Source organism: Zingiber officinale, chromosome 5A, assembly GCF_018446385.1.
Source record: "Zingiber officinale cultivar Zhangliang chromosome 5A, Zo_v1.1, whole genome shotgun sequence".
NCBI classification, from domain to species: Eukaryota; Viridiplantae; Streptophyta; class Magnoliopsida; order Zingiberales; family Zingiberaceae; genus Zingiber; species Zingiber officinale.
Window position 1 is genome coordinate 118,519,419 of NC_055994.1, and position 21,467 is coordinate 118,540,885.

General features: G+C 37.5%; 1 protein-coding gene across 3 annotated transcripts; it reads left to right on the forward strand.

Moving 5' to 3' along the window:
* Positions 1-8,608: 8,608 nt before the first annotated feature.
* Positions 8,609-17,661, forward strand: LOC121981478 (2-oxoglutarate dehydrogenase, mitochondrial-like). 3 transcript variants are annotated; one of them, XR_006111821.1, is made up of 10 exons: positions 8,609-8,759; positions 8,973-10,619; positions 13,189-13,415; positions 13,501-13,833; positions 15,234-15,480; positions 15,771-15,899; positions 15,986-16,201; positions 16,312-16,435; positions 17,097-17,414; positions 17,553-17,661. XR_006111821.1 is itself a non-coding variant. In XM_042534014.1 (9 exons), exons 2-9 carry the CDS (start codon positions 9,060-9,062, stop codon positions 17,333-17,335), a joined length of 3,075 nt encoding a protein of 1,024 aa, XP_042389948.1. In that variant the 5' UTR covers positions 8,609-8,759; positions 8,973-9,059; the 3' UTR covers positions 17,336-17,661. The 3 variants fall into 3 exon arrangements, 2 of the variants coding, with proteins under 2 accessions (XP_042389948.1, XP_042389949.1); XM_042534014.1 differs by having other exon boundaries at positions 17,097-17,661; XM_042534015.1 differs by having other exon boundaries at positions 8,640-8,725; positions 17,097-17,661.
* Positions 17,662-21,467: the final 3,806 nt, after the last annotated feature.

Genomic DNA, 21,467 nt, shown 5'->3' on the forward strand with positions numbered 1-21,467 from the left:
TCGACTCACAATCAATATGGATTAATTCATTAAGGTCCGTTTCTTAAATGGATTGTTAAAATTTCGACAAATTACTGAACTACGTAGCTTAAGTTTTAGAATATCTAAATCATCTATCCAAATTTTAAAATTACCAACTTACGTATCAAATTTCATTTTTATCTTTCAAAATTGATTATTACAGTATAATAATCGATTCAAATATTATTTATTAGTATAGTAATATCTTGAATCGATTGATACACTAATATATTAGTAGATTAAAAAATAATCTAATTTATATTAAAAAAATAATTTTCTATCAGTGAATTTTTGACATATCACATGATCAAATTACATAATCATTCCTAATCCATAAATTGCTTTGCTTTGATAACAATAAGAGAGGAGTAAAAATGAGAATTGGATATACGATTTAATAATTTTAAAAAATATAATTTAAATATTTTATTATAGTAAAAAATATTTACATTCATTATAGATAAAAAAAATAAATTATAAATTTAATTTATAATTAATCATCAAATAATTAAAAAAATTAAAAGTAATTTTTCTGTTAGTCGAAAATTACTCCCTGCATATTTATAATATCTAGGGGTGACCATGAATCAGATTGGTTCGATTATTAGGGTAAAAAATTATCCGGGCCTACTAACTTAGATAATACAATATCAGGACCTACATCCGACCTTATATCCGGTGGTTATTATATATCAGATATCCGACGGATTGTCATTTATTTGGATATCTGACCCTATATCCAATGAAATATAAAATATAAATATAAAACAACAACAAAAATAAAATATTTTAAAATGATAATAGACATTACTCATTACATGTTATAGTAGTTAATCACCAGTAGCTACTATAATATGTAGCAGCTTATCGGCGGTAGCTATAACAACGTATAACAACTTATCGACAGTAGTGGCTACAAGTAGGAGTGATCACGGATTGGATTAGTTCGATTATTGGGATAAAAAACTATTTGACCCTACTAGATTGGATAATGTAATATTATGATCCTACATCCGGCCCTATATCCGATAGATTTTTTTTCAGATCGATTTTAAATGGATTGATCGATTTGACAAGTTGACTGCTCACTGCTCACTCATATTTACAGGCAGGGATCCTCTGGTGCAGAATCCCTGGACCAGTCCTGATCTCCTATCTATTTATTGGTTGGATGGACTAAATGTTAGGACCGAAAAGTAGCTAGAGGGGGGGTGAATAGCTCGTCGCTCGCTAGGTGTTCGTTGTTGCTTGTTTCTTCAAAGATGTGCAGCGGAAATACAAGAAACAAACCACACAACGCTAACAAGGTTGGTTTACTTGGTATCCACCTCACAAGAGGTGACTAGTCCAAGGATCCACACCTACACACACACCCTCCACTAATAAAACTCTCCTTTATGGTAACTACCAAGGGCGGAGAAGCCTTACAAGACTCAATACAAGAAGAAAGGGAAAGGTAATGAAATACAAGCTTACAAGCTTACAATGAGAGCAAAAACCCTAACCCTAGTTTCTTCTTCTTGCTTTGATCCGCCTCTTGACTTGGAAGAACCTCCAAGAGCCTTCAAGAACTGGCGATCTCGAGCTTGAGAAGAGCTGTGGAGAAGCTGGTGAAGATCTGAAATGAATCGGTGAAGAGATGCCGCAGCCATCGCACGCCTGCAGCTCAAATACGACGCAACGGTCGGATCCCGATCGATTCGAAAACTCCCAATCGATCGGGGAGGCTTTGGATCGATCCACGGATCGATCCAGAGCGCCTCTGTGCTCTGGAGAAAACGCCTGGATCGATCCACGGATCGATCCAGCGCTTATCGCGCGAACCAGCAGCGTTCCAATCGATCGACTGATCGATTGGGACCTTTGGATCGATCCACGGATCGATCCAGAGGCTCTCTGTTCGCAAGGAAAGGTCTGGATCGATCCACTGATCGATCCAGCTCTTGGTTTTTGCCCAAAACCAAGTCCCAAGCCTCTCAATCCAATATTCAGTCAACCTTGACCTATTGGTATATCATGCCTAGCATCTGGTCACTCCCTTGACTCCCCACCAAGTGTCTGGTCAATCCCTTTGACTCACTCGGACTTTTCTCTTCTTGCCAAGTATCCGGTCAATCCCTTTGACCTACTTGAACTTTCACCAGATGTCTGGTCAACCTTGACCCATCTAGATTTCTCTTGCCTGGCTTCACTCACCAGGACTTTCCTAATTGCCTAGCTTCACTCACTAGGTCTTTCACCTGGCTTCACTCACCAGGACTTTCCCAATTGCCTAGCTTCACTCACTAGGTCTTTCACCTGGCTTCACTCACCAGGATTTTCCCAATTGCCTAGCTTCACTCACTAGGTCTTTCACCTGGCTTCACTCACCAGGATTTTCCCAATTGCCTAGCTTCACTCACTAGGTCTTTCACCTGGCTTCACTCACCAGGATTTTCCTCCTGCCTAGCTTCACTCACTAGGTCTTTCAAATTGCCTAGCTTCACTGTTAGGACTTCCCAGTCAAGTATCCGGTCATCCTTGACCTACTTGACTCTTCTTCAATCAACCTTGCATTGTCAAAGATCGAAACCCAAACCAAGACCAAGCTTGGTCAACCAGGTCAACCTTGACCTGAGGGATGTTGCACCAACAATCTCTCCCTTTTTGATGTTTAACAATACCAACACTATCACTTACAATACCACATGTAAGTTAGGCTAATCCCATAGCCTAAACCTTCTTCATGCCACTAGGTAATGAATACATAAGTTAAGCCCTTCATTCTCCCCCTAAGAGAGCAAACTCCCTCTAGGTAATAAAAGCCTAATTTACTCCCTTTCATTCTCCCCCTATTGGCACACATCAAACCATGCCCCATTTTTGGGCACACATCAACAAATTCACTTGTTGAAAACTCTCCCCCTGAAGAGTTGCTCATCGTTGTTCACAACTTCACTCGTTGTGATCAACACGATAATGAAGGTCTCATACCCTTCATTTATCCTTAACCCTACATTCTCCCCCAATGTAGGCAAATGCTCATCCTTGAGCATTATCCACTTGAAACCACTTGAACAATGAGGATATCCACTCCCCATTAAAGTTCAACCGCTCAACCTTGAGCATGTTCTTAACGGAAGGTTAACCACCTTCCAAGGTTCATGAAAAATAATAATTTTCATGTTTTTAAAGAGTCCCTCCCCCTAAAGATATGGTGGTAACTTCTGTCATTGCACCAACAGTGACTTGGAATCCCCAAAACTTTAGGAAACCCTAATTTTAGAAGTTTTGAGGTTCAAATATTCAAAATTTGAAACAAACCTCAACCTAAACTTCAACTCAGCCTTCCTTAACCAATCCATCCTTGTTTTCCCCACGAAAACACCCGTTTTATGTATACAAATGTATTTTCAGGGGTTTGGAATGGTTACATTGACTAAAATAGGTTTAGAGTGCTGAAATCAAGCCTTCCTAGCCAAAATCAGCATCCTGGATCGATTGGAGTTGGGTTCCAATCGATTCAACCTATTTGAATCGATCCACTGATCGATTCAGGATGTGTGGATCGATCGGCTGATCGATCCAGCGAGCTTCTCCTCACGAGAATTACCCTCTGAATCGATCCACGGATCGATTCAGGCACTCCAATCGATCCATGGATCGATTGGAGCTCTGATAGTTGTTGAAATTCTAAATCAGCCAACTTCAGAAATCCCTAGAGAATTCTACAAAAATCCAAAAATCATGAAATTTCGTGTAGACATTACTTAGGGTATACTTTATCAAGGAAAAATAGTTTTATATGAAAATACTTCATATTTTCAAAGATTGACACAAACTTGAAAACTTGCAAAAACTTTAGTGTTTTCTTCAAGATTGTGTCTAACTATTCAATGGTGATTACTATATAAAAAAATAGCCTTCACCAAGGTTTTCCAAAATCATTTTGAAAACATTTTCAAACCAATATCCCACCATGTTCCTTGGGCTTAATGCACATGACTTGTACATTAGCTTTCCCAATGATGGGAAAACACATAACTATGTGTTTTGATGAACTTAAAAACTCAAACGAATGCACTAAATCAACATCTTGAGTTTTGTTCATCATCCTAACATCTCACTTGTATTTAATGTGCACTAAAATACATACAAGTCACCTTATCGTCCTTGTGAGATGTGAGATTTTGGTTTTGCCCTATTCTAGGGATCATGCATATCTATCTAGGCATTTTAGAGATATCAGACATCCACCTAGGATGTCACTTGTTAATAAGTGTTGTTAAATGCCATTTGTCCTTAATTACAAGGAATTAAACTTAATGCATGATTATGTTATGACATACATCAAAATGAAAGAACTTTCAAAATAAAGATTCCTATAACTACATGATGTATGTATGTCATGACATGGTATTTTTGTATTTTTCATAATAAGATATGAATGCAAAAATAAATATCATGTCATGTCATATGATGGGCAAACAATCATGGCAAAATTTAGCATAAATAAAATATACCTAGATTACCTATCTAAGTATTCTTAACCACTTAGCTAACTCAAAATATACAACTTGTTTTAACTTAAAACGTTAAACTTAGATTGCCCTAAATGCTTCAAAGAAATGCCAAAACCTAAATTTACATTTCTATTTCTCTTAATTTGTTTATGCCACTTAAAAATTAGGCATATCTTCAAATGTTGACATATTCCATTTTTCCTCAAGAGTAATCACATAAATCAAGGCCCGGATTGCCTTAAATTTCTAGGAGAATACCAAAATCTCAACTTGGTATTTCTCTAGGTTTTCCTAAACAGTGCCATTTTAAAATAAGATCAAGACTTCTCAAATTTGGCACATTTTACTCTTTTCGAAGAGTAAATAATAATTCCATTTCATTTTCAAATGTTAACAAAAATCTTGAAAATGCTCATTGAGTGTCAATTTCTTCAAAGTTGGGTTAACTACCCTTCTAATCGGAGTTGACACTCTCTAACCCATTTATGGGGTAGAGAAGATGCTCCTAGGAACCCAACACCTATTGGTGCTCCTTGGATGCTCTAGGTACTCACTAGGGATAACTTCCCTAGATACCTTCCTAGTGACCTTGTTGGACTTCTTAGAAGCCTTGGTCACATTTTCTAGGTCAACTCTAGGGATAGCCTCCCTTGTGGCCTTGTTAGTGACTTTCTTAGACTTCTTAAAAGTCTTAGTCACTTTGGTTGCAAAGATACTTCTAGGGATATCTTCCCTTGTATCCTTGGCTTGACCTCTAGACTTAGGGTTTGTTCCATAACTATATGGAACCCTATGATAACTAGGCACATCCTTTTTTACTTTGAGTTTGTATCCCAAACCTCTATGGCCATTTGATGGCTTTTGTGCTCCTAGACCTAGGCTATACTCATTTTGTCCTTTTAGGATATTTTTCATCCTTTTTAGGGTCTTTTCCATTTTATCAAGCCTTGACCTCAAGACTTGATTTTCTATCACTAAGTCCTTAGTTTTTGGTTTTCCATTAAATTTATGAGCATTTTTATTTCTAGGCTTGTAGCTAAGGTCCTTAGTGTGATTGCCTAGATTTTTATCTACCTTCCTAATCCTAGGTGTGGTAGTTTTAGCATGGTAAGCTACATTATTTTCCTTAATTTTACCATGCTCTCTATTCTTATGATAAATAGCATTAAAATGATATAAGTTAGAACTAGTATGCTTTTTACCATAATGTAAAGGGGTAGGCTCAATAAAAGTTACATTCCTTTTTACCTTAGAGGCTCCCCCTTGACTTGAGCTTCCTCCTTGAGCCTTGACCATCTTCTTCCCCTTAGGGCATTGACTCCGGTAATGCCCCTTTTGATTGCAAGAGAAACACACAATGTGCTCCTTGCTCTTCTTTGTTCCGGGGATGGTTTCCTTTGGCTTCTCCTTGCCCTTAGGTGCCACTTGGCCCTTCTTCTTGGCCAATTTAGGGCACTTGCTTTTGTAGTGCCCATGTTCCCTACATTCAAAACATATAATATGATTCTTATTATTTATTGAACTATTTATACCTTCTTGTGTAGGGGTGACACTTGCTCCTCCATTTGATATGAATGTAGAGGCTTCCTCTTGATCCGAATTCGATTTCCTCCAATTGATTTATCTTGACTTGTGGAGGTGGAAGCTTCTTCATCCTCTTCTTCTCTTGACCCGGATGTGGACGATTCTCCTTCTTCTTGATCCGGTGTCACCAAGAGTTGCTCCCCCTCAATCCTAGAGGTGGAGGCTTCACCTTCTTCTTCATTCTCTTGTACATGAAACAAGGAATATGCTCCTTCCTTGCTCTTTTGATTACACCCCCTTGAGAATGAAGCTTCTTGGATTTCCTCTTCTTCGGAAGTTGAGCATCTCTCAACTTCGGAGTCCTCCTCTTGATCTTGCTCCAATGAGTCACCCTCTTTGGATTCTTCTTGGTTAGGTACAGTGGAGGGGATCTCATGAGCCTTTTCCAATTTTCTCCATAGCTCTTTGGCATCTTCAACTTCTCCAATTTTCTCCAAGATGTTGCTCGGCAATAGATTGACCAAAAGCTTGGTCACTTTGTCATTGGCCTCACATCTTTGGATTTGTTCTTGGCTCCATTTACTCCTTTTGAGAACTTTGCCCTTTGAATTCCTTGGAGCCTTAAACCTTCCATTAGAGCAAACCATTGCTCTATCTCCATCATCAAGAAATTTTCAATTCTTGATCTCCAAGAATCGAAGCTTGTGGATGTGTATGGTGGAGCCACCCTTGTATCAAATCCAAGTCCATCTTGGAATTGCATCTTGAAGTTGAGCTTCTTGAATTCTTTGACTTTGATGAATTTGCTCCAACTTCTTCACCCTCTAGCTTTGCTTGTTATGTTTGCCCCTTCCGGCGGTGATTCCGGTGAAGAGCAATCTTGCTCTGATACCACTTGTTAGGATCGAAAAGTAGCTAGAGGGGGGGGGGGGTGAATAGCTCGTCGCTCGCTAGGTGTTCGTCGTTGCTTGTTTCTTCAAAGATGTGCAGCGGAAATACAAGAAACAAACCACACAACGCTAACAAGGTTGGTTTACTTGGTATCCACCTCACAAGAAGTGACTAGTCCAAGGATCCACACCTACACACACACCCTCCACTAATAAAACTCTCCTTTATGGTAACTACCAAGGGCGGAGAAGCCCTACAAGACTCAATACAAGAAGAAAGGGAAAGGTAATGAAATACAAGCTTACAAGCTTACAATGAGAGCAAAAACCCTAACCCTAGTTTCTTCTTCTTGCTTTGATCCGCCTCTTGACTTGGAAGAACCTCCAAGAGCCTTCAAGAACTGGCGATCTCGAGCTTGAGAAGAGCTGTGGAGAAGCTGGTGAAGATCTGAAATGAATCGGTGAAGAGATGCCGCAGCCATCGCACGCCTGCAGCTCAAATACGACGCAACGGTCGGATCCCGATCGATTCGAAAACTCCCAATCGATCGGGGAGGCTTTGGATCGATCCACGGATCGATCCAGAGCGCCTCTGTGCTATGGAAAAATGCCTAGATCGATCCAGCGCTTATCGCGCGAACCAGCAGCGTCCCAATCGATCGACTGATCGATTGGGACCTCTGGATCGATCCACGGATCGATCCAGAGGCTCTCTGTTCGCAAGGAAAGGCCTGGATCGATCCACTGATCGATCCATCTCCTGGATCGATCCACTGATCGATCCAGCTCTTGGTTTTTGCCCAAAACCAAGTCCCAAGCCTCTCAATCCAATATTCGGTCAACCTTGACCTATTGGTATATCATGCCTAGCATCTGGTCACTCCTTTGACCTGCCAGGACTCCCCACCAAGTGTCTGGTCAATCCCTTTGACCCACTCGGACTTTTCTCTTCTTGCCAAGTATCCGATCAATCCCTTTGACCTACTTGGACTTTCACCAGATGTCTGGTCAACCTTGACCCATCTGGATTTCTCTTGCCTGGCTCCACTCACCAGGACTTTCCCAATTACCTAGCTTCACTCACTAGGTCTTTCACCTGGCTTCACTCACCAGGACTTTCCCAATTGCCTAGCTTCACTCACTAGGTCTTTCACCTGGCTTCACTCACCAGGATTTTCCCAATTGCCTAGCTTCACTCACTAGGTCTTTCACCTGGCTTCACTCACCAGGATTTTCCCAATTGCCTAGCTTCACTCACTAGGTCTTTCACCTGGCTTCACTCACCAGGATTTTCCTCCTGCCTAGCTTCACTCACTAGGTCTTTCAAATTGCCTAGCTTCACTGTTAGGACTTCCCAGTCAAGTATCCGGTCATCCTTGACCTACTTGACTTCTTCAATCAACCTTGCATTGTCAAACATCGAAACCCAAATCAAGACCAAGCTTGGTCAACCAGGTCAACCTTGACCTGAGAGATGTTGCACCAATACTAAATCCCATCTGTTTAATATATAAGATCTAATTTATTCAATCAATAAATAGGTAGGACCTTTTTTGATAAAAAAATTCTGGACTAGAAGATCTCGTAAATATCTACCCTCCTCGACGTGATTTAAATATTCAGAACTTCAGCTACGTAGTTCAAATTTGTCGTTAAAATTTCAATGCCAACCCGACGGGTCCAACTGGATCTCGTTCGGCTCTATTTGTAAGGGCATTCCATCCTTTTCTATTTGAGCAAGCCGCCGTTTTTTCGCCTCCCTATAAAAATTCGGCACCGTCGAAGAAGGTTAGGGATCCGCCCTCTGCATAATCTTTCTCCGGTAAAATGCCTACCGCAAGGATCTCATTCTCCTTTTTTTCACGTCGGTTTTTCTTTTGGCATTTTTCTGTCGATTCGACTCTCGAGTTTTCGCCGGAGATTCTGATGAGGGAATAGGAAAACTAAATCGTTTTTTTTCCTCTCGTATTTAATGTTTTCCTCGTTCTATGCTGGCTATTTTCTGTGATATAATCCAGCCTTGATCTCCTCGCAGTTTGTTCTACGAGATCGGACCTTGCTCTGCGAAAAAGTTGATATTTTTACTCGTGGCGGATTCGCCTTCGCCAAGATATCTTTCCCAATGGCGTGGTTTAGAGCGGTCTCAGGAGTCGCTAGGTCACTAGTCAGAAGAAACATAGCTCGATCACCGCATCTGATTTCGAGGGCCGGACAAGTGCCCCATCCGCCATCCCGGGGTTTCCGCACTGGTGCCCCACTGTGCAAGCCTGAGTCGACTGCCTCGACCCCTCTTCCTGTGCCGCTTTCCAGGATGTCAGATAGTTTTCTCGATGGTACTAGTAGTGTCTACTTGGAGGAACTGCAGCGGGCCTGGGAAGCCGACCCCAGCAGCGTCGATGAGTCGTGGGATAATTTTTTCAGGAACTTTGTAGGCCAAGCTGCCACCTCGCCGGGTATCTCTGGCCAGACTATCCAGGAGAGCATGCGGCTGCTTCTGCTGGTCAGGGCCTACCAGGTCAATGGCCACATGAAGGCTAAATTGGATCCTTTGGGATTGGAAGTGCGTGAAGTCCCTGAGGATTTGGATTTGGGTTTCTATGGATTCTCAGAGGCGGACTTGGATAGGGAGTTCTTCCTCGGTGTCTGGAGGATGGCTGGCTTCTTGTCGGAGAATCGCCCTGTGCAGACCCTCCGTGAAATCTTGAACAGGCTGGAGCAGGCATATTGTGGGAACATTGGATATGAGTACATGCACGTCCCTGATAGGGAGAAGTGCAATTGGTTGAGGGACAAAATTGAGATGATGAAACCGCTGGAGTATAGTCGAGAACGTCGTGAGGTCATTCTTGATCGACTCATTTGGAGCACTGAATTTGAGAACTTTCTGGCTACCAAGTGGACTGCTGCAAAGAGGTTTGGCCTTGAAGGTGGGGAAACCCTGATTCCAGGGATGAAGGAGATGTTCGATAGAGCAGCTGACATGGGGGTGGAGAGTATTGTTATTGGGATGTCTCATAGAGGAAGGCTAAATGTGTTGGGCAATGTTGTGAGGAAGCCTTTGCGCCAGATTTTCAGTGAATTCAGTGGTGGCACAAAACCTGTGGATGGGGAAGTAGGATTGTACACTGGAACTGGTGATGTAAAGTACCATTTGGGTACTTCATATGATAGGCCAACTAGAGGTGGAAAAAGGATTCATTTATCCTTAGTTGCAAATCCAAGTCATTTGGAGGCTGTTGATCCAGTTGTAGTTGGGAAGACACGAGCAAAACAATACTACTCTAATGACATTGATAGGACAAAGAACATGGGTGTATTGATCCATGGGGATGGAAGTTTTGCGGGACAGGGTGTTGTTTATGAGACTCTACATCTTAGTGCACTCCCCAACTACACTACTGGTGGAACAATTCACATTGTAATTAATAATCAGGTTGCATTCACGACTGATCCTAGGTCTGGAAGGTCTTCTCAGTACTGCACTGATGCTGCCAAAGCCTTGAATGCTCCTATATTTCATGTAAATGGAGACAATATGGAAGCAGTTGTTCATGTTTGTGAACTTGCAGCTGAATGGCGACAAACATTCCATTCTGATGTAGTGGTTGATATTGTTTGCTACAGACGATTTGGACATAATGAGATCGATGAACCTTCCTTCACACAACCTAAGATGTATCAGGTGAATCATTCTCTATACATTTTAGTTTCTGCCTAATTGGCTGCATTGAGTTGGATATCTCATTTCCCACTATAGTCTTCTTCAATTTCATTTCTTATTGTTGCTGAGAAATCATATTGTTGCTGTTTTTTTATGTGCTTTGTTAGGGCAAATGAAAGTTATAGTTGCAATAGTATGCATAGTTATTAAAAGCGCTCGCCTCGTTGTGCCTAGGCGCAAGGTGTCGCCAAGCGACCCTCTTGTGCTTCGTTGCCTTAAGTGTGCACTTTGTGATAGGCAATAGGCTTGTCTTGAGTCGCTTGGTCTTGAGGCAATCGATGAAGATTCAGTTATACAAATCTGAAACATGTGATGATGATGATAATGATATGATTGAAGAAAATGATGAAGATTTTGATGATTTAGATATTTGATTTTTTTTAAAATTTGAATTGTGTATAACGTATTTATTTACTAGTGAATTTTATATTTATATTATTGTTTAATATTTTACCAAGTATAGTTTTGTTAGCGAAATATTTTAGTAGAAATTTTCTATATATGTTTGAATTATGAAAAATTTATACCCATAACACTTTACTTTGGTAAGGTGTGCACCTCACTTTGCGCATTGTGCCTCATATCCCATAGCACCTATGCGCTTTTAGGCGCCTTATGCCTTAAATAAATATGATAGTATGTCAAAATATTTGGCTATCAAAGGTGTACGCCTGAATTAGCAAATTCCAAGTAATGTTTGAAATGGCCAAATCACAATCAGATAATGAAGCTTAAGCATGATATTTTGTCGAAGGATGTTTGATTTCGATGATGAAGATTGAACTAGGTGCCTTTAGATTGGAGATTGAATTAGGTGCTCTTAGTTCAAATGGAGATTGAATTTGGTGCTTGTATATATATTATGTTACACAGTGCGCAACATTTATATATTTTTTTTAAGTTTAGGGTTTAGCCATTTAGGGTTTAGGAGTTAGGGTATAGTATTAAGTCTAAAAAAATTTCAAACAAAAAAAAATACATTAGGTGATCACAGGGTGTGCGGTATAACATTTATATATATAAATAAGTGATGTGCTAGGTGCCCACATATATACTTGGTAAAATATTAAACAATAATATATATATATATATATATATATGTGTGTGTGTGTGTGTGTGTGTGGGCACCCAGCACATCACTTACTTATATATATATATATTTTCAATTCAAAATAATTTTCTAAGGGAAAAAATTACAAAGAAAAATTTTACTGGGAAAAATATTTATGCATGAATTACAAAATATTTTGTTTGTTGCCTCTTTTGCTATTGATGCCACCTTCTACATGCTGAAGTCGAATCATGATCTTGTAAGAGCCTTCACTATCTCGTTGTCACTGTTCGTCTGCGAGCATAAGGCTGTTTGAAAGCTAAAATATGAACCAGAATGGGTTTTCATCTCTCGCACCTGGATAACTGTCTCAATAATTTCAACTTCTTTTTTAGGAATTAGGTTTAATATCTCTCTTTGAAATTTGTTGTCTTCAGTGCTCATGTTCCCATGAAAGGTATAAGATCCCCTATATTAAAAATAGGAGATATATTTAAGTTTTGAGGATGCTCTATTTCATAATCATTTTCTCCAAATTTTTGCAGTATTTTACGAGAGCTTATCTTCTTGCTTTTCAACTTGTGACAAGTACCTGCATGAAACCTTTCCTTGTAGGAACACCATCATAAAATTTCCAACTCGGTATTCTTGAACTGCCTATGTTGATCTTTGGCTTCTTTGTAATGTTGGTTCATCTCAATTAATGTTTGTGGAATATTTTCTTGGATTTCTTCAAATTTTCTGCAAAGGCATTTCCTGCATCTCAGCTGGTGCCAAACTCAGATCCCATTGCTTAATGTTGTCTTTTGCAAGATATTTTAACAAATTTCCCAAACTTTGATTTGCCACTTTTGTTTGAACCTTTGTGTGAAATGCATTATTGCAGCTTAGTAGTCATTAGTTTCCACAACGTCCTCCACAAATGACTTAGAAATCTTACAACCCGGTCCATTTGTAATTGTTTCTGGCACTCCATGTAGTCAAACCACCTCTCTAAAGAAAAGATTTGCAACATCTGTTGCAAGCAAGAAAATGCACCTTTCTAGAGAAATGATCAAGTACAACTAGCACTGAATCCATACCCCCTTACATTTTTTTTGGCAAACTCATTACAAAAAATATACTAACTTCTTTACATCGAACTGTTGGTACTGGTAATGGAGTATACAAACTAATATTTTCTTGTTGACCTTTAGAAATTTGGCATATTTAACTCCTAGAAAATGGCTATACACATGTTGGCAGAAGCTCGACCAAAAATATCTCTTAGCTACCAAAGACAATGTCTCCCATTTTCCATTCTCATGGTTAATCCTTAAAATCTTATCAACTAATTACGCAGTATATGTGCCATCATATTAATGGGTGACAACAGTGGGTAACTATAGCCATGCCACTGTTTATTTCAAATTTATTTTGTCAATTTCTATGAAAATTAAGAAAACTTTACTAAATAAAATTTCCTCCTGCCTTTATTAGGTCATTCGAAATCATCCAAGTGCCCTTGAAATTTATCAAAACAAACTTTTGGAATCTGGACAAATTGCTAAAGAGGATATTGAGAGAATCCGCAACAAAGTTAATAATATCTTGAACGAAGAGTTCATAAACAGTAAAGACTATCTTCCCAAGAAGAGGGATTGGCTCTCAGCATATTGGACAGGATTTAAGACTCCAGAGCAAATTTCACGCATTCGGAACACTGGGTATGCTTTATTCTGGATTTTATATATTCTTCTGGCCTGTTGTATTTTGCTGATTCATTATCTAAATTACCACATGGATTTGCAGAGTTAAACCTGAGATTTTGAAAAGTGTTGGACAAGCCATTTCAACTCTTCCAGAAAATTTCATGCCTCATAGAGCGGTGAAAAAGATTTTTGAGCAACGTGCTAAGATGATTGAAACTGGGGGAGGCATTGACTGGGCAATGGGAGAGGCACTTGCTTTTGCAACGCTTATTGTTGAAGGAAATCATGTGAGGCTTAGTGGCCAGGATGTCGAAAGAGGTACATTTAGTCATCGCCATTCAGTTATTCATGATCAACAAACAGGAGAGAAGTACTGCCCTTTGGATCATATTCTGATGAATCAAAATGAGGAGTTGTTCACTGTCAGCAATAGGTCTGTACTTGTCCTACTTACTGATTTCACTTTGTTTTTTATTTTTTGTTAAATATTTGGAAGTCCATTTAGTCTATAGGTGCCTAAGATTGTTTAACTTTTGTTTCTTTGTGATTTGAATTGGATGGTGGGGTTCTAGTTGGAGGTTCCTTCTTTGATAAAACAAGGGAATACATTCCAAGTTTTTGATGGTTTTATTCTTTTATGGAAGTTGCATGATTATTCTCATGACTACTAAGGGGGAACATTTAATAAACATTGGAAATTATCAAAACTTATAATCTTGCCAGACTTGATTATTAGTTCTCATATCCAATACGAGCCTCATAACAAAAGGATTTTTATAAGTTAGAATATTTAACCCCATGTAGGTGCAAATGAACTTGGCTAGTATTAGACGGGCCCCGGGTTCAGACCCGTAACTGGGTCAATGGGCCTGTTACCCGTTGACCTGGTTAAATGGGCTAGAACGGGCCTATCTGGGGTGGACCCGTCATGGTTCCAGGTGGAAATTAACCGTGACCAACAGTTCAATTCCGTTTCTCATCTCTAGGCCTCTGATCCCCAGATCAGTCACTGCAAGAATTGGATTAGCAATGAAATGAGTTAGGTGGAGAAGAAATTGGAAGAAGCAACATCTTCGATCAAGGGAAGAGGAAGTCGTTGAGGGCTTGAAGATGGCGCTGATCTTTGTTAGCAACCTTGGCAAACCCTACGAAACAAGAAATAAAAGAAAAGAGAAAGAAGAGAGAGGGCTGCTCTTGTGGAGGAAAAAAAAACCTTAGAAGAGAATGGCCACTGCGGCAGCAAGATTTGCTTGGATTGCTGCTGAACAAAAAAAACACAGAAACCAAAATGATAAGAGAAAAGGAGGAGAAGATAAGGATGGAAGGAAGCCCGTGCTTGGAAAGAAGAGAAATAGGTGGGTGGTGGGTTCGGCGTGCAGCGGCGTGTGGGGGAGAGAGATAAAGTTTAAATTCTAGAAGAATTTATATATATATATATATATATATATATATATATAAATTTATAATTTTTAAATATGTATATATATTTTAAATAATAATATTAATAATAACCGTCATGAGCTATAACCGTCTTGGACGGTTAAGGTTAAGGGTCGATGTTTTAGGAACCGTCGAACCAGTTCCGAACCATGGTCGGGTCTAGCTAGTATTACCATATTGTTGAAACTGGAAGCTTAATATACTATGTCTTCTATTCTCATAACTGATTTTGTGTTGCTTAGGTTTTCAAGCATTTGAGGTGATATGAAATTGATTATAGATTAGTGTAAAACCTTGAGAATGATTTTTAATATGAATGTAGTTGTTTTTATATTTGCTTATTGTATCCATTTTAGATGAGTATGACATTCTAACTCTCCATATGACCTGCAGTTCACTATCAGAGTTTGCTGTTCTTGGATTTGAAATGGGATACTCCATGGAAAATCCCAATTCATTGGTATTGTGGGAAGCTCAGTTTGGTGATTTTTCAAATGGTGCTCAGGTAATGTTTGACCAGTTTTTGAGCAGTGGAGAATCCAAATGGCTTCGTCAAATTGGGCTAGTTGTTTTACTTCCCCATGGTTATGATGGTCAAGGTCCAGAACATTCCAGCTCACGACTGGAGCGCTTTCTCCAGGTAATTGTTCAGAGTCATTATTTCATAGACTAGGTTCATTGATTTTCCTTTTTAACTATCTAGGTCAACTTGTTTGCATGCATTGTGAGAGACCTTCCATGTAATTGTTTTTACACAGATATCTATTTGTTTGTATGTTTATTTGCTATCAGGATGAAGAAAATTCATTTTACTGCATCATCTTGTTAGAGTTGTTTTACACAGATCATACTCTTAAAACTACATGAATATTGAAAATTTGAAGTTCTGTTTTTCTTTTCCTGAGAACTAATGGTTGCTGTATTGCACAGATGAGTGATGATAACCCTTATGTCATTCCTGAGATGGAACCAACTCTCAGAAAACAGATCCAGAATTGTAATTGGCAAGTTGTCAACGTTACAACCCCAGCAAATTATTTCCATGTTTTGCGTCGTCAGGTTAGTATTTAGACACATGCTTAGCTTATTACGCTGTTGCATTATCTGCAACTAGCCTTATGATGGACATTGTTTTGGTCTTCTAGATTCATAGGGAGTTCCGCAAGCCTCTGATTGTGATAGCTCCTAAGAACCTATTACGGCACAAGGATTGCAGATCAGATTTATCCGAGTTTGATGATCTTGAAGGTCACCCAGGTTTCGATAAGCAGGGCACACGTTTTAAGCGCCTGATAAAGGACCAAAATAATCACAAGGAGGTTGAGGAGGGTGTCAACCGTCTCATTTTGTGCTCTGGAAAGGCAAGCTATGTGATTTTGCATTTGATATTGAAAAAATTTGAGCTTGCATATGAATTTTGGCTTTACCTTGTTATACCTGTGCAAGAATTTCTTTTCACATTTTTCTTCAGGTCTACTATGAACTTGATGAAGAAAGAAAGAAGTCAGACCGCAAGGACATTGCTATCTGTAGAGTTGAACAACTTTGCCCATTCCCCTATGACCTGATCCAAAGAGAACTTAAGCGTTATCCAAGTATGCTCTCTTGTTGTTTATCATCAGTCTTATAAAGTTTAATTTTCCTAGTTTCTTTGTATTTCTTTTCAAGAAGTTAGTCTATTTATTGTCATGTTCATCATGTCACATTGGTTGCCCATTCATCTTGGGATAAGTTAATTTTGTCTAATTGTCCATAAATGGTTGATGTCTCAGTTAAGGATTATGAGTAAAATTAAACTAGGTGATCAATCCTAAGAGCTCAAATTATCAAAAGAGGTACTCAGACATGTTTATAGTTTTCCTATTCTCAACATGCATGGGCATATTTGAATATTGGTACGATCCATATGTTGAATGACTTAATTGGTGTTAAGCTGTGCGAAACAAAGTTGCACCACTTATTATTATTAGAGAATTATTACATGGTGTGCATATAAAACCCAACATAATGGTTAACACATTTCTTTTCCATGTATTTTGATTGAAGTCCAAATCCAAGAAGCTGGAGAATGTGTTATTAGTTGGTTGATACCTATCTCTATTTGGCTCCTGGTATTTGAGTTATCTGACAAGCTTTGCTGCTGCAGCTATTTTCCCTTCTCATGATTGCTTCCGTTCTTTCTGACTTTCTGACTTTCTGACTTTATTTCCCTCAATGCTAATATCCAATGATCTTCGTGCTTACCTGGAAATGCAGATGCTGAAATTGTTTGGTGTCAGGAAGAGCCAATGAACATGGGCGCATACAGTTATATCAGTCCTCGGTTATATACTGCAATGAAGGTAATAAATCGTGGTAACTTTGAAAACATCAAATATGTAGGAAGAGCACCTTCTGCTGCAACAGCAACAGGTTTCTCCACTGTTCATGTACAAGAGCAAACTGAGATTATGCAGAAAGCAATGCAGCCTGAGCCGATCAATTATCCTTGTTGAAAGCACTTTGATTCACCTCACTTCACCTCACCTTTAGCAAATAAGATGTGCTTGCCTGAGTTTTTATGATGTGTTTCAGGTAAGGAGCTCATGCTCAAGAGTGATTATTGAGCTTTCAAAAAGTTGAGTTTTTGTTTTTATGTCATTCCCTCAAGTAGTTGTGGATGCTGATTTAGTTCGGCATTTGCTGATATTTTGTTTGTTTACCAATACCCAGTCACTACTGGCAACTTAATTTCTTACCTCAGAAAGGGCAGTGATCTTGTTGTCTTCGCATGGGGCAACTCTCATTATTGAGTGACAACCATTTTGTTATTATTTTTTAATTTAGATGTCCAGATTTTGCCTTAATAATTTCGGGGACAATGTTTCTCCTTATTCGTCTATCGAATAAATTCAGAGCATAGTTTATGTAACTTCTGGGATATTCATCCTATTTGAGAGTTAAAATTAGACTTGCTTATTTTTTTGATAATGATTTCTTGTATTCATTGAATTAATTGTTGAATTCATAGGATTTTTGAGAATTTTTTTTAGTTGGCCTCGAGTATCCAGCTATTTGAATCAACTAATCTTGGGGTGACTGATTTGATTTTACGAAAGTTTTTTTTTATCAACTATTAAGATAAATCGAGAAGTGTTTATTACATATTTAGATGATGAATATTTTTCAGTCCATTTTTCACTAAACGTAAAATCAGATCTCTTTGTTATTTGTTAGATGGCCTACTACTCTTGGAATGGATTTTTAATTTGCATGCCTTCACACTCACAATCTTAAATATGAATACATTCTAGAATTGTGTAGTAATTTCTTGTTATTTAAGTTACAATGATGGCTCAAATTGACCCCTTAATCTTAGAAAATCTAATTTGTTAAATCAAATTTTCATTCTTTTGTTGGAATTTCCTTTTACTATTTTCGCCAAAGTATAATTCTGTAGAAAGATATTAATAAAAAAGTGGCAATATCCGTTTAATTTGGCCAAGGTTTTTTTTATATATTCTTTTAAAAGGTAAAATTTAATCGATTCCATCCTATCAAATTGTAATTAAATGTATCAAATTGTCTTTTTTTTTATTCGAAGAAATACCTATTACATTCAAAAGGAGCGTATATACATTTGTTAGAAATTTAAATTATCTTTTAAAAAGGAGAGGAAAACTAAATTCTATGCCATTGATCTAGTGCTTGCTCCATTACACAATTAACAATTAGTCTGTCAGGGTTTTTATTTATATAGCTTATTAAACCTTTGGGAATTACTATCAATTGATTTGTAAATTATAAACTTTTTATCTTGACAATGCAAAAATAAAATATAAAACTCAATAAATATCAATTATTAATATGTTGATGTAATATGTTTTGGGACACTTTTTTTTTAAATATAAGACTCCAAGGAAAAAGACTAAAAGATTCAAACAATTAGTATTTCACCATCTTCAAACACTTCTCTTGTTTTTTTATAGCCTTCAATCTTTATAAGCTTCACTTATTATTTTACTGTTCTATCATCGCATTAGATTCACCATCAATCAATTATTTTTTCAATCACTTCATCTTGTAATCTGTCAATGATTATCTCAATCGACTAATCCACTATAAGCCCCTAACTCATTCGACCGTTAGTGAAATCAATAACTCTTTTAGACTTTCTAACTGTATTAGTCGACCAAAATATAACATTAGTTGATTGGACTTAATTGCCTAGTTGACTGGGTCCCACATAGAAATATTCTATTTGTGAGATACTTAACATGAGTTGACTCCCTAAATGACTAAGAGTATCTCCAATGTAATTTTTTAAATAGGTTTATAAAGTTGAAAAAGCTCAACAAAAAAAACTCTAATGAATGGAGACATAAGCTTTGAGGTTTTTAATTTAAGAACAAATTTGATATTTCAAACCTATTTTTTTCTCTTGAAGATGGAGCCATTAATCATTGAAAAATTAATATTGCATGTTTGATTTTTTTTAAAATCATTAAATATTTTATTTAATAGTTAAACTATACATTTTTCTTTTGAAAATAAATATATTTGGTAAGTTAAAAAAAAATACAAATGACTATAATTAAATTAAAATTCATAAGTTAATTAAATATTAAATAAAAATTACAAATTAAATTAAATTAAAAATCATAAGTTTATTAATTTATTAATTAAAAATTATAAATAAATTAATTTAAAGATGAGAATTAAATAAAATATTAAGTAAAAATTATATAGAGATATTAAATGAAAAAATAAAAATAAAGATGTATGATTTGTAATGTAGGACCCACAAAAAAAGTTGTATGGAGGTTTTTTGATTGTGGAGAGAATAGTAAGTTTTTTTATTTTTGATGTGTCATTAAAGTGGCATATTGAAAACTTAAAAAAAACTTACAAAGAGATTTAATTATTGAAGATGCCCTAAGTTCATCAACCAAGTCCTCATCTTACTCCACAATTCGTCCTTCACGCTTCACTGCATAGTTCTCCTTCTTCTAGCTATTGCCAATATGCTCCTCATCATGCAGTCTTTCGAATGTCTTCTTCCATTCTTCTTTAATTCATTGGGCCGCCAAGTTAATCAACTTAGACGTGCTAAGTCAAGCTTTATGCATTACTCTAACAACACCTTAATGCTTCTTCTCCTGTATGCTTTATACAATCTTCTCTAAACTACATTTGACTTTCAAGCCGTTGAGGGTGTTGCCTTAGCTGTACCAAGTCATCATCCACAATCTCATCAAGTCAGGAGCTTCGTGAACTCCAAGTGTGTCTTGCACGACTTAACATACATATTATATAGAAAATGCAAGGTCTAATTAATTTTTTTGCTCAAACATTCAAATTAAGGTTAAAATTGACCACTTAGGGCACGATTGCACCACTACAAGCAACATATTTGTTGGTCTTGTGAAATCAATGGTTTGTGTTTTGATGTTTGAACAATTAGTTATGCTTTTATGTTTTTTCATAGGGTTTGATGTTGGGGCAATTATATTCGAAAATAATTGAGTTTAAGTTAGACTAATAGGTGGTGATCGCTTAATTAACATTAGATAAAACTTCAAGTCGGTCAAGATATACTAGATAATTGGTAATTATGAAAGTTTAAAAAGTGTTGGCAAATGCTTAAAGTTCAACGAGTGTTGATAAGAGGAAAGTCTAACAAGTGTCAGCTAGTGGAAAGTCCAATAGAGGTTGGCAAGTGAAAGTCCAAACAAAAACATGTCCATGTTAATCAGATGCTTTGACAAGTGATGTTAAACAAGTGAAAGTCTTAAATGCTAAATCTTTTGACAAATGAAAGTCTTAGCGAGTTAAGATGGACATGAGGCTGGACAAGTAGAAGTCCTAGTGAGTCAAGGATGATAACATGAGACAAATAATGAAGTCTCGGAGATTAGACATCTAGACAGTGAAAGTTTGATAGGTCAAGGTCAACCAATACCAAACAAATAAGAAAGTCCTAGAGACATGACATCTTGATAGGAAAGAATCTACAAGTGACATATAATTTGTGTTGATGCAATTGTAACCCATGTGATCTTGAGTTTTGATGTTTAGATAAAGGATTTAAGTAAGTTAGATCTTGCCTTTTATTTTTTTTATATGTGTGTTTAAGTGTACATAGACTCGTAGGAACACACATAGAATTTAGAGAGCTCATGGCTCGATGAGGTTGAGTGTATGGATTAACGTGTCTAACGTGACAAACTTAGTGGATTAGAGGTATGAAGAGATCAAAGAGATAGGTGATATAGGACATATGAGGAACCTCATGATGAGTAACAATGAAGTGGTGCTAGAGCAACTCTAGAGCGATGGCCTAGCATAGCTAAGTTGGCAACTTGATGGTACCGAAGGATAAAAAATAATTTAGATTTCTCCACAATAGTATGACATTGTCCACTTTCAGCCTAAGCTCCTATAATTTTATTTTTGGGCTCTACCTCTTTCTCTTATAAACCCATGATTTTTCCTATATATTTTTATTGTGAGACTTTGTTTACAATCTTACAACCCAATAATCCCCCCCCTTAAACGAAGAACCAAGGCTTCCCACGTCTGATCCTCAACCTACTAGGTCTTCCTACCCCTCAGTCCACCTGATCTACTAGGACTTCCTTGCGTAGC